Source organism: Phocoena sinus, chromosome 10 (assembly GCF_008692025.1).
Source record: "Phocoena sinus isolate mPhoSin1 chromosome 10, mPhoSin1.pri, whole genome shotgun sequence".
Taxonomy (NCBI): domain Eukaryota; kingdom Metazoa; phylum Chordata; class Mammalia; order Artiodactyla; family Phocoenidae; genus Phocoena; species Phocoena sinus.
The window spans coordinates 5,457,235-5,470,088 of NC_045772.1; the positions used below are offsets into that span (position 1 = coordinate 5,457,235).

General features: G+C 52.5%; 1 protein-coding gene across 3 annotated transcripts in view; it reads right to left on the minus strand.

Moving 5' to 3' along the window:
- The window catches only part of SAMM50 (SAMM50 sorting and assembly machinery component), a 32,528-nt gene extending 31,108 nt beyond the window's left edge, over positions 1-1,420 (minus strand). The window contains exon 1 of one of the 3 annotated variants that reach the window (XR_004351826.1): positions 1,233-1,420. Coding sequence is in view for 2 of the 3 variants with exons in the window: in XM_032646047.1 (XP_032501938.1) it covers positions 1,233-1,253 (21 nt within the window). In the remaining variant the exon portion in view is untranslated. The remainder of the gene's footprint in view (positions 1-1,232) is intronic. The other 2 variants (XM_032646047.1, XM_032646046.1) reach the window with 2 other exon arrangements.
- Positions 1,421-12,854: the final 11,434 nt, after the last annotated feature.

Sequence of the window (12,854 nt, forward strand, 5' to 3'; positions counted from 1 at the left end):
GCGAAGATGCTACAAGGGATGCAAGGCAAGTAAAATGCAGCTCCTACCGTCATCTAGAAACTTAGACTTTAAAAGGATAAGTCAAAAATGCAGAGCTAAGACAGGGCACCAGAGCAGAAATGTCAAGGAGGTTGGCAACACATCCAAAATGAGGAGAGATAAGGAGGTTTTTATATAGGAAGTGACTTGAACTGAGTTCTAAAAGATGGGACTATTTTGCCAGCTGAAGATGGGAGTGGGGGGTGAGTGATGAGAGAGGAAGCTCCGCCCAACAGCACGGTCCAAAGAGTGTGTCGAAAGAGGAACGGTGTTTCATTTGCAGGAAGAATCTGGAAATGAAAGGTAAGTCCATTCCCGCACACCAGGCTGAGAAGTCTGTGCTAAACTCTTTTGGGAAACTCCTGAAAACTTCTCAGCAGGGCAACTCAAACAATCCACGTTGTAGAAGAGAAGTTGTTTTGAGGGCTGGGACTCAGGAGGTCGGAGTTTTAGAACATTCTGAGGCTCTAACGGTGTGACCTCGGACAAGTGTGACCTCGGTGTCACTCTCTGGGTCTCAGTTAAGATTACGATAAAGAGCAGTTGGGCAGCTTGGGTGCCGCGCTAAGCACCCACGCAAGTGCTTTACGTGTATTGTCTTTCAATTCTCCTAACAGCCCGGTGAGTGAGTACTATCACTGCCTCCACTTTAAAAGGAGTATACTAAAGCTCAGCGAGGTTCCGTCTTTGCACGGTAACCAAGAGACACGAGGACTCCTAGCTAGGTCTGGGTTGGAAGACACTACTTCGTGCTCTAAGAGTCTAGCAAGACCCCAGGAGCGGCTGGGCGGGAGAGTTCGGAAAAGGTGACAGGTGAGGAACTAAGACGCCCGAAACCGCTAAGGATAGAAAGAACTTATTCCTCCGCTGTAGGACATCACGGAAAGCCCGAGAGTCCTTTCCGGGCCACTGCCTCGCTAAGTGACCTTGGGCAAGTCACGCCCCTCCTCTGAGTATCCGTTTTCTGCTCGAAAGCCTGCGGTACCTGCTGGAGGAATCTCTGCGGCCTCCTCCACCCGGCCCGCGGCGGCCCAGCGCTGGGGCGCTACAGGCGGAGATCCCCGGCCCCGTTCCGCACCGGCCTCGGAGCCCTGCAGTCCCCTCACCAGGGCAACCGCGGCCGCAGCCGCGAGGGCGTCCCCCGCGGCGCCCACCCAGAGGTCACACAGCCCGCGGGTTTCTGGGCCTCTTACCCTGGCGTGCACTGTCCCCATGGCTCCCCTTCTGGCCGCCGCCTCCCAGAGCTGCCCTGGCCCGACGAAGGCTCGGCAGGTGAGGCAGAGAGCGAGTCCCCAGTGGCGGAGCTACCGGTTGGTGCAACACCCACAAGCCCCCGGACGCGGCTGACTGGGGGCGGCCATCATGTCCCGCCTTCGCCCCGCCTCCTGGCTCACGGTTCCTCCGCTCATTGGTCCTTAAGAATCTATGACCCGGATGTTCACGCCTACGCCGGGAAGCTCTGCGACTTGGAGACCGCCCGAGCGGCGAGCGTTCTGTGGCGCCCGGGAAGCTGCTGGCGCATGGTGGGGGCTTTGCGTGAGGGTCCCGCTGGGAGTGCCGGAGCTGCCCTGGGGGAGACCAGACCAGCTGGTGGGCGCGCCGGGACTTCACTCACACGTCTCCCTTAACCCTCCTGGCACCTCGGCCCAATGGTGCAGCGCTTGTCCCCACGCTCTGGCCGAGGCTCGGCACACGCGGCTGCAACAGTGGCCTCACCCGGCGTCTGGAGCCGCACAAATCCGGATCGGCGCCCTGCGCCTCTCCTGCTGGCCGCGCGGAGCTTTCAAGTCACTGAACCCCCACAGGGTTCATTCTCCTCGTTGGCAAAATGAAGTGTGACGGTCTTATCTGCTTCGCAGGGATGGATTACAAGGCTCGCATGAGAGTGTTATTAACGCCTGGCGCAGGGCAGGGCACTTAGTGAGCAGCGAATAAATGACCATTATTCTTTCAACTGCAGTAAATGTCAGTGCGTGTCATCGGGGGTTCGCATGGGGGCCACTCACATCGGAGAACAGGACAGCCCTGGGGCTTCATTTGGGTGGTGGAAACAGCTTTCCCCCGCTCAGAAGACAGTATATAATAAGTAATAGTCACGTGGCGATAAATGCAATGAGAGAAACAAGTAAGAGACAAAATGAGAGAAGGATTTTCAGTATCACGTGCACCAATGTTTCCACCCCTTCCCGGAGACCCTGACACACTTTTCTGTTTGATTAGCAGCACCGGAAGTCCTCCAGCATCCCTGGGGTAAATATTAAGTCCACATTCCCCTTCTTGCCTCCCAGGCCCTTCTCCTATCCACACTGCATCCCTTGCCAGGTGACCTATCCATCTGTCTTCGCAGCTGGGCTGTCAGTCCCCAGAGGTGGGGACCAGTCTGTCTGGTTCCCTCCACGAGCTCAGAGGCTAGCAGATTGCTTGGCGTGATGCAGGGACCTGGTGAATATTTGCTGAATTACTGCTCCCCTGCCGCAGGCTAGGGCAAACCGACACACCCTGCTTATTGAAATTGCACATTCCTGGGCCTCAGCCCTGACCTACTGAACCAACTTCTGGAAAGCAGAACCTGGAGATCTGAATATTTTTAAAGCGTGCCAGGTAATTCTTTTGACAGCTAGGTTTAAGAACCCCTCATTTTTAAAAACTCTTTAGGGCTTCCCTGGTGGCGCAGTGGTTGAGAGTCCGCCTGCCGATGCAGGGAACACGGGTTCGTGCCCTGGTCCGGGAAGATCCCACATGCCGCGGAGCGGCTGGACCCGTGAGCCATGGCCGCTGAGCCTGCGCGTCCGGAGCCTGTGCTCCGCAACGGGAGAAGCCACAACAGTGTGAGGCCCGCGTACCGCAAAAAAAAAAAAAAAAAAAACCTCTATGTCCATGTCTGACTTCATTACTAGTTTCTAACGTCTTTGAAGACATGGGGCCGCGAACCTGCTTATAAGGAACTTGGCCAGAAATGGGTGGAAGAGGAGCTCAGCAGGAGGGGAGGCAGGGGCGGCAGCAGGGCATCCCCTGGGAGATGGGGGACAAGGATGCAGGGCCGTGATACAGGCAGGCAGGACGGCCTTGCACGAGAAGGGGAAAGGTGTGCAGGGCCAGGCCTGCGGCGAGAGACGTCTGGGCCTGGGCGTGTGTTCAGGAGGCTGCAAGCTGATGAAAGAACCGGGCTATAAGTTAGCTGTTGACCCCAGGCAAGTCACACCCGTTTTGAGGGTCACTTTTCTCTACTATAAAATAATGAGATTGCTAAGGACCCTGCCAGTTGTACAAAAGATTTTTTTTTTTAATTGGCTTGCATTTCACACAAGGAAGTAATAGGTCCTGGGCTTTTGCAGGCTTTTAAGCCATTTTGGATCACCACTTGCCAAGGAATCACAACCAGATTAGCTCCCGTTTAGTGTTATGACGCTGGCTTTATGGACAGACCCGCTAGCTGGGGTTCAGCCGTGATTCTACCACTGCTAAGCTGTGTGGCTGTAAGCAGGGCCGCTACCTCTCTGAGTCAGTTTCCTCTTTTGTAAAGTGAGGGTAGTAATGGCATCCACCTCACAGGATCGCTTTGAGGATTCAGTGAGTTAACAGATGTAAAGCTGTGCCTAGCCCAGGGAGAGTGCCCCCCCCCCACAAGGATTAGCTGTCCCTATACCCACGTGCCAGGCCAGGTGCCAAGTGCTTTCCGTAAATGGTCTTATCTAACCATCACAGTAAGGTAGGCTTTTGTAGAAGATGAAACTTAGGGCCAGAGAGACTACGTGACTTACCCTAAATCCAGGTGGGACCCAAACAAAAGAGAGTGTGACATGGTCCCACCTCTGAAAGATGCCCACGTGTCCCAGGGTCTCGAGGGGGTGGGGGGCGTGGGGGTGAGTAGATGGTGGCTCAGAAGCCTCCCGACCCTGGATTCCCCTCTTCTGGCAATTTTTAAAGGGGGCGTGGTGGGTGGGGCATACATAACAGGCTGCAGCCACCAGGTGTCTGAGTGGGAGAAGCTCAAAACACTGCCCAGTTGTTACCCAGTAAGACTCCGAGTGGCCAGGGCTCAGTGCCCACAGGCCCGGCCAACCTGCCTCTGGCCACCAAAGTGGGGCTTCACGGGTCTCACTGACCCCCAGCTCAAACTCAAAAGGCTGTTTTAGGTGTGAAAACTTGGGCAGAGATCTCCAAAGATAATCTAGGAGACCAAACAAATTTTAAGCACAAGTCACAGAGGCTGGACACTTATTCAAAAATTCATGCTCCTGGTTCCCTGAAGCTCAGTTTTCTCATCTGTAAAATGGGGATAGTAGTTCTTAAAGCATAATGGTATAGTGAGGATTTAATGAACTAAAGCATGGGGCCTGGCACACTGTAAACACTGAATAAAGTAGACTTTTCTTCCTGCATTTCCTTGTTATTCTCTTAAATAAGCCTTCTCTCAAGGAGAAGCCATGACTTTGACCTGCATATTACAAGAGCCCTGAGCCAAACATAGCATTTGAGAGCCCTATTGTGTACAAGGGCTAGGGTGGCAGAGGACACGTTAGGAGCACAACGACACAGCTCCACCCCCTCTGACGGTCACAACGTACATTCACTTTTTTTTTGGCCTCGCTGCACAGCATGCGGGATCTTAGTTCCAACAACCAGGAACCACCCCCCGTGCTGTGCCCCCTGCAGTGGAAGCTCGGAGTCCTAACCATTGGACTGCCAGGGAATTCCTGGTACATTAACATTTTAGAGGCTCTCAGCAATCCTGCGTTTCGCTTTCTTTACCTCGGTATTTCCTGGGTTATTTATTCTGTCTTAAAGACTTTTTGGGTTTTGAGGTTTTCTGTGGCTGTCAGTGGCACTGTTCACCAGAATCTCTGCTGTTCCTCTTTTGGGCAAAAGGTAGACTTACTTGCATTTCCCCCATCTATGTGACTTGCTTTGGTCCACTAGCTATAGGCAGAAGGGAGAGGTGTCACTCTGGATGGAGACCTTTAAGCACCGTGTTCCTCCCCCACCGTTCACTCCGACCCTCGAGGGCCTGGGACAGGCTCAGCCTGGGTCAGCCAAGTCCGATGGGCGTGTAGTCCGAGGAGTGAACCTTTTGGGAGTCTGGGAGTCTTTGTTAAACACAGCATAACCCCGTCTATCCTAACTGATAAAATCCCTAGCGCCATCTGCAAGGACACAACCTTCCAGAAGATTTGGCTTATGAAGTGCTGATCTGGTCCCGTCACTCAGAGGAATGAAGATGAGTGACTACACTGGTCCCCTGGATAAAGTCAAATCCCAAATCTCAGAGACCACGAGGAAGGGATGCTGGGTCTTCACAGATCGCCACAGAGGTCACCCCTACTCTTAGTTTGGGGCATCCTGTGGTATGGACTCCCTGGGGCTGCAGCCTGGGTCTCCTTATTCCTTTCCCAGAGGGCGGGCACCCTGAGTGAGGGGCTCGCCTCCATCCCCCATGTTCCCAGCGCCTGTTGCCTGAGGAGTGAAGGTGAGCCGGTGAGAGGAAAGGGCACGGGCACTGGCATGAGGCAGAGGCCCGGGGTGAGCAGGCAGGTGCCGGAGGACCAGGCTCCGAGCTGCCGGGGGGCACCGAGGGAGGGATGCCCAGGAGGAAGGCAGCTTCTCCGTGTGGGGAGGTGGGGGTGACTTGTCCGGGTTTGAGGCGGGGTGCAGGCCACGGGAGCCCACCAGGAAGTCGTTGCAGCAGCCCAGGGCAGGGGCAGGCTGGAGGAGAGGGTGGGGGGACTCAGTGCGTCCCCAGTTCCTGGCTCAGGTGACTCGGCTGTTGATAGAACCAGGGCAGCTGATGAGGGAGCTGAAGGGCTCTGCACTGGAGGGAGGATGTTGGGGAGCCGATGGGGGGGTAGGTAGGGGGGGTAGGTGGGCCCTCACCTGAGCCAGAGACCGGAGGGGGGAGGGGGTTCCTCGGAGTGAGCGAGGCCTCCCCAGGTGTGGTTGTGTGCACGCCCCAGCCCTGGGGAAGAGCCCGGTAGCCGGGATGGCATCGGGGAGTCTGCAGTCCCAGAGGAAGGAGAGGGATCTGGGAAGGAGGGTCTGGCCCTCCGTGTCCAGGACAGAGCATGTGGAGGCCACCTGGCCCGGCAGGGCCGTCTGGGGCAGCGGGACCATAAACCTTGGGGGTGGGGAGGTCGCAGGGGAGTTTAAAGGAGCCTGGCTGTGAGGCAAGGACAGCAGGGCTGTGGCTCCTCGCGAAAGATGCAGAGATGAGGGAAAGCACTTTCACCATCACGTTTATTATAAATGATTTTCCGATGAAAGGAATACTTGGAAATTTAATATACAATGCAATTACAGATAATGGCATATTGCTAACCACCGTCGGTGTCCTGGCATACATCCTTTCAGTCTCTGTTCTACACATACACGCCCACACACGTCTTCATTTTCAACAGGACTGGGCTCATGCTTTGCACCAAGTTCTGCTGTTTACCAGATAGACTGTTGCTCCCTGGCATTAAACAGACCGCACTGACGATTCCCCAGGGCGTAAATGGACCATAAATAGAGGGAGGCTTTTATTTAACAAGGTGAGAGGAACGTGAGCGTGTTTTGCATGCTGATGAGAAACCAGCCGTGCTGGAGAGGTGAGGGCCTTGGTCGGGGGACTGGTGAGGATGTGGGGTGAGTGACTCCTGGGAGCACAAAGACGAGGAGATGGGGTAGCACTTAAGGCACAGGTGGGAGGGTAGCCTTCGCTGTTTCTAAGAAAGTAATACACTTCCTTGTCTCACTGTCCATTTTTTAAAAATTATAAAACATATGCTCATCATAGAAGGTTGAATTATTACAAAAAGTAGCAAGAAAATAAGCCCCATGTAATCCTATCTTAACATATTTCTTGCCTTATAATGATCACAGAACTGGTGTATAGAATACTGTCTACACGGAAATATCCTGGCTACCATAAAACACTGCTGAAGTGCGGTTGTATCTGCTTAGACCTATGCTGTGGTTCTGACGGAAAAGGCCACTGGGAACCCTGACAGTCGGGCTCGGGGAAGGTATTAGGGTGTGTCACCAGGAGTCCAGGTGGGTGTCAGGCAGGCGACACCTCCCTCACTCCAGGCCAGCTCAGCATAGGGGACAGTGCTTTGTTCTGGGGCCCAGGTGGCTGGGGAAGCCCACCACTCACAGCCTTGCCTCACTCAGGGAGGGAGCGCTACCAGCACGGGAGCCCCTGCAAACTCGAGGAGCTCAGCTTGGCACCGCGTGATGACGCCGTATTTTCACGAGCAGCCGCTGCCTTCTCGGTGCTCATGACCATAGCAAGGCTCGCGCAGGCTTTGCCCCCAGAACCACACTCTCCTCTAAAGTGTACGTCCTCGCAGTGGAGTGCTGGGTTTGACCTTGCTGGTTCTGCAACTCCAGGACACATACACAGTGTGGGTGAGCGTTGCAACTTTTTGGGCCAACATTTACGATTTTGAGCTTACCATTGTTTCTTTTCTTTTTGTCATGCTCAAATGCATAAATAAGAAAAACAGACACACACATTTCACCTTGGGTCACATTGCACTGTGCTTGCCAACAAATTACCACCCCGGAGAGAAGGTGGGTACCTGCCTCTCGCTCATCTCCGTTAGGGCTCTGCAAGTGGAGAGGACAGGCGAGGACCTCGGGGTGCCAGGGTGAACGTCTTGTGCACTGGAGTTTTTTTTCTGGCCACGCCGCACAGCACGCAGGATCTTAGTTCCCCGACCAGGGATCAAACCTGCGCCCCCTGCGGTGGAATCACGGAGTCTTAACCACTGGACCGCCAAGGAAGTCCCTGAACTGGATTTTTTTTTTTAAGGCTTCTTCTATTAATATCTCACTGATTCCCATAATATATAATTCAACAGGAAATACGAAGATTCCCTTATAATTAATATAAAACTTTCAAATATTTAGAGTAGGTCAAAAAGATGTACCAGAATGTAAATAAGTTACCATCTTTTAATGCCCCCCTAACCAAGGGTGTCCTTGGAGGATGGCACCCCCCTCGCCCCAAAGTAACTGCTTCCTGTACGGAAAGATGGGACCCTACTCCTTTCTTCCTTCCAACCCCCAAGACTGCACAAAGGGCAGCCCAGCCCCCAGCCACAGGGTTCCCTCTACCCACCCCACACCCCCTCCAAACACCAGTCATTCTAGGACCTTCCACCAGGACAGCTGAGTGGGCGACGAGTCCACTTGCGGGTGGTCGGCCTCCTCCACGTGGCCACTACCGTCACTTCCCAGAGCAAACCGGATCCCTCCGCGCTCCCTGCTTCAAACACTTCCGTGTTTGCTAATAGCAAAAACAACCGTGGGCTCCTCTCCCGAGTGCCCACCACGTGGCCGGGACTGTGCTAGGGGCTCCCCGAAGCCTCGCAGAAACCTAATGAGGAGAGGAGGGTCACCCCCATGGTACAGGTGAGGAAGCCGAGGCCCACGATCTTCAGGATGACATCCCGCCCTGGTAACTGACACCAGGCCCTTCTTCCTCCGAATTAGTTTTCAGAATTCAGAAAGCAGCAGCAGCATCCGGGCCACGTTAACGACGCAGATTGCCGGGTTCCATGTGGAGAGACCGTGATTCAGACGGGAATCTGCATTAACAGGTACCTCATCCCACCCTCCGCCCCCCCCAACACACACACACTCTGAGGGGCCCTGCCTCTCTTTCCGTACTCCACCCCCTCCCTGTGCTCCCAGCACCCAGAGTTACTTCCTTTAGGCAAACCAATGCTACCTGACCCTCGCTGACCTGCACCTGTCCCTCTGCCCTGCCCCAGCTCCATCGGCCGGCTCTCTGCCCCTCTGCCGTCAGTTGGGCCCAGCGGACGCGCTTCCCCGCCCCCTCCCTGGGCTTCACCACATCCCGTGCAGCTAAGTCTTGGTTATTAGCTTTCAGCAGGTGCTCTGAGACCTCTGATTGGCTCAGCCGCCTCCCATAAGACAGGACCTCCTGCACCAGAGGGTAAGCTCCTTGCCACCTCTCCAGGGCCCGACGACGTTTCTAGAATGGCACATGAGGCCTGAGCAGATGAGAGGGTGCCTGTCGGACTCACAGCCCCACAGCCAAATCATCTACGTGGAAGCGGGGAGTGTCGCGTCCACGCGCCCGGGTTGGAAGAAGAATTTCCGGACACGAAGTATCTTAGAAAGGAGTGAGTTTACTGAGAACAAAGCGCAGAGTTAGTGAGGGGCGCTGCAGATACAGCGGGCCCACTTCCTGACAGAGCACGGAGAGCCGACCCCCTCTGTGGGCTAGTGGCCAACTCTTATAGCCTCAAGACAAAGAAAATTCCTGCTGGCAGGATGGCATCAGGCGATTGGTCAGGGTGCTTCGAGGTTGCTACGTGGTGAATACTTCACCTACTGTGGAGTCGTGGGGCTGCGCGGTTTAGGTTAGGAGAGCCCATGGCAACAGCTGCTATGCGGGCGTGGTTAATTCCAGAGTTTTTGCCCCTTGTCCTTGATGTAGGGCTCCACATTCCCCCCTCTTTTTATATATGGGCCAAATCTTTGGCCCCTTAACACCCTGCTCATGACTGACTATCTGCCTATCCTTATCTCGGGCGATAGGAACCCAGGTCACTGGGGAATGGGGCGATGACCGTTCCTAGCTTCTTCCTGCTGGACAGGGGCGTCGTGGCGCCCTGGGTCCCAATGCCCACTCTCTGTCAGGGTGTGTTTATGGAGGGAGATGAGGGCCCGTGGAATGATAAGGCAGCTTGTTCCGACGTAGTCCATGTGCCAACTGGCTGGTACCCTTGTTGCACCATCTGGAATTGAATCTTTTGAACCTGTCAGGAAATGAACTTAGATAATGCGTTAATAATGCAGGGGCCAAACAACGAAACAAGGGCTATCAGGATTAATGGTCCCAGCAAGGGCAATAGCCATGTCCATATCTGGATCCTCAGAGAGGAGAGGAGGCTGGAAAGCCAGCTGGGGCCCTGTCCTGCTCTCTCTTTTAAATCTTCTATTAATTTGATGTTTTTCTTTAGAGTCTGGAGGTCTTCTTCAGCCTGGCCGGAGGTATTAATATAGAAGCAGCCTGTCTCATTTAGCAGGGCACAGACACCCCCACCTCAGCTGTTATAACATTAAGGGCCCTCCTATTTTGTAAAACCACCTTGGCCAGAGAGCCTAGGGCTGACTGCCGTTCCTCAGTGGCTGCTACCGTAGCCTTCCAAGGTTCCTGGACCTTGATGGTGAGATGGAGAACGCCCCTCTCTAAGGGGTATGCCTGCAAACCAGGAGAGCCCTCTAAAGACACTATGCATTATTTCGGGGCAATCAAAAATTGGGTTATCATAAGCATGCCCCCGCCCCCACCCGTCCCAATCAGCGGTTCGTTTTTTTTCTCTCCAGGACAGGTCTTAAGGCCTCCTGGAGGAAGGACCCAAGGTTGGGAACGTCTCCTAAGGAAGCTAAATCCTTTGCAGTCATAATGGTCGCCTTGGGACCACAGCAATTATTGTGCAGGAGCTCCTCCAAAGTGTGGGAAGATCCAGATTGACCCCGTTACCGCACAGAAATGAAAATCTGGTGCCCCTCAAGGATACCCCCATTGTGGGTCCCCAGAGCCAGGCCCTGACCTTTTGGGAGTTTTCCTCTGGAAACAGACTGGGGTCCTATGGCCTAGGATTATATTGGGAAGGCCAAACTCCGAGGAAGTAATCATCTACTCATAAAGGGGAGAATCCGGGCTCTGACTGATTGAGTGTGACAGGGGCACTGGCATAACAAATTTCTGAATGTTAGCCGAATTATGTTATATTTTGAAGGAGAATCTTGCCGGGAGGTTAAACTAAGTAAGTGTCTGGTGGTCACACCGATCCCCACATATTTAGTTCCCAGGGCCGAGCTATTTATGGGGATATGGTCTTCATTATTATTTTTCTTAGTCACATTTTTCCTTGAATTTCCCCAAAATAAAGTGAAATTACCTTCATGTAATACGTCATATTCATCCTCCTCTGACCAGGGACCCCACTCCAGACTAGCCTGATTAAAATTGAGGGTGCAGTTACAAAGAGAGTCATTTAGCCAGCCCCCAGTGGGTCCCCATCCGTCCAGGTTGGAGACAGTCCTTTAAATTATGTCTTTTCCAGTATGCATGATCCCCTGATTGTAGGTCGTGGGGCATCTGGTCTTCATCCGAAAATAGATTACTGAGATAAGCTTTAGAAACAAACTTAAGAGTGTCCTTTAATAATTCAATTAAACTTTTTAGCAATATGACATGACAGCAAGGAACTAACTGGGAAGTGAGTCTTGGTAACACAGACCTTAATTAACAAAACTAGAATTTCATATTCAGTGAAATGTAATTTTGTTTTTTTCATTGTGAGGGAATTAACCCTGCAGCCAGGGAAGGCTTTATCCCATCAAATAAAAAAATGAGCTTTGTCAGGGAGCTGGAAAAAGCCAAGCAGCCGTCTGGGATTTTCCATAGCCCCGACTGTTTGACTGACAGCTATTGTTTACCCATTTGAAATTCCCTGATTTAGGAGTAGACTGTTGTCATGTTTTAAGGACATCAGGATGGCAAAAGTCTGGCAATGAGGGGTTAATTTTTGTAGAAGCAGAATGAACTTTATCTATGCGTGCCGCGATCTTCATCTATGCGTGCCGAAAAAAGAAAGTTTCTTCACATTGAGTTATTTTCATTGCTGACAAATTTGTGACAGTCATAATAAGATCTTATTTAGTTTATATTAAACCTAGGCAAAATAAAAGTATTATACTTAATCTTGATCGCTCTAAAGACATGTCTATATTAATTAGATCAATAAACTTAAACATTAATACCAGGTATTAATTTAATATTGAATATTCCCCAGTTCACGTGAATCTGAAGTTTATTTAGCTTAATTTTTCTTGTATTTAGAATTGTTTGATTTGTTTTTTTTTTCTTTTACGGCACCCGGGCCTCTCACCGTTGTAGCTTCTCCTGTTGCGGAGCAACAGGCTCCGGACGCGCAGGCTCAGCGGCCATGGCTCACGGGCCCAGCCACTCCGCGGCATGTGAGATCTTCCCCGACCGGGGCACGAACCCGTGTCCCCTGCATCGGCAGGCGGACTCTCAACCACTGCGCCACCAGGGAAGCCCCTGCCTCTTTTTTTTTTTTTTCTTGGCTTGAAGTTCTACTAATTAACCCAAGGCTGAAGTCTCAGGCAAAGTGGGCTTTGCTTGTAGCTCAAGGACATAAGAGTTAACTTCAAGCTTTCTCCTAGGCATAGTTTTTGTTCTCTCAGGGTCAGAATTCTGAAAAAGATATTTCAACAAGCTAGCTTTCCCTAATTGCATATGCATAAAGAACTGGTTTTGCAATTTCAAAAAATTTTTATCTTAACCAGTTTTCTCCGGACTCTAAAGAATATTGTGGCCATCCTGACTGAAGGAACCTAACTTGTTTTTGAATTTGGGAAATGTCAGACACGGGAAAGGGAACATGGACTCTAATAGTGCCCATGTCTCCATTTGCCACTTCCCTTAAGGGAAGCATATTAGAATCTGTTTCCTGGCGTTGGGCAGTCCTGGATCTTGTGTGGGGAGGGGAGGGGGGCTTTCGCCCTGATAAGGGGGTACCTACTGGGGAGGTGGGTGCAGGGGCTGAAGCAATGAGGGTTCATGAAGCGGGGGACAGGAAAGGTCGAGTGGAGGGCCGCCTAGGAGATCTGCTGGAGAGGGAGGCAGAGGGGGTCGGGGGGATGAGGTGGCAACAGAAAGACACGTGCGGCGTGAGTCCCTCAGCTCCGGATTCTGACTAAGGGCCATAACGGTCTGGACATAAGGAACCTCTGAGTCCTTTCCTTGTTTCCGCCAAAAGAGATTAAGT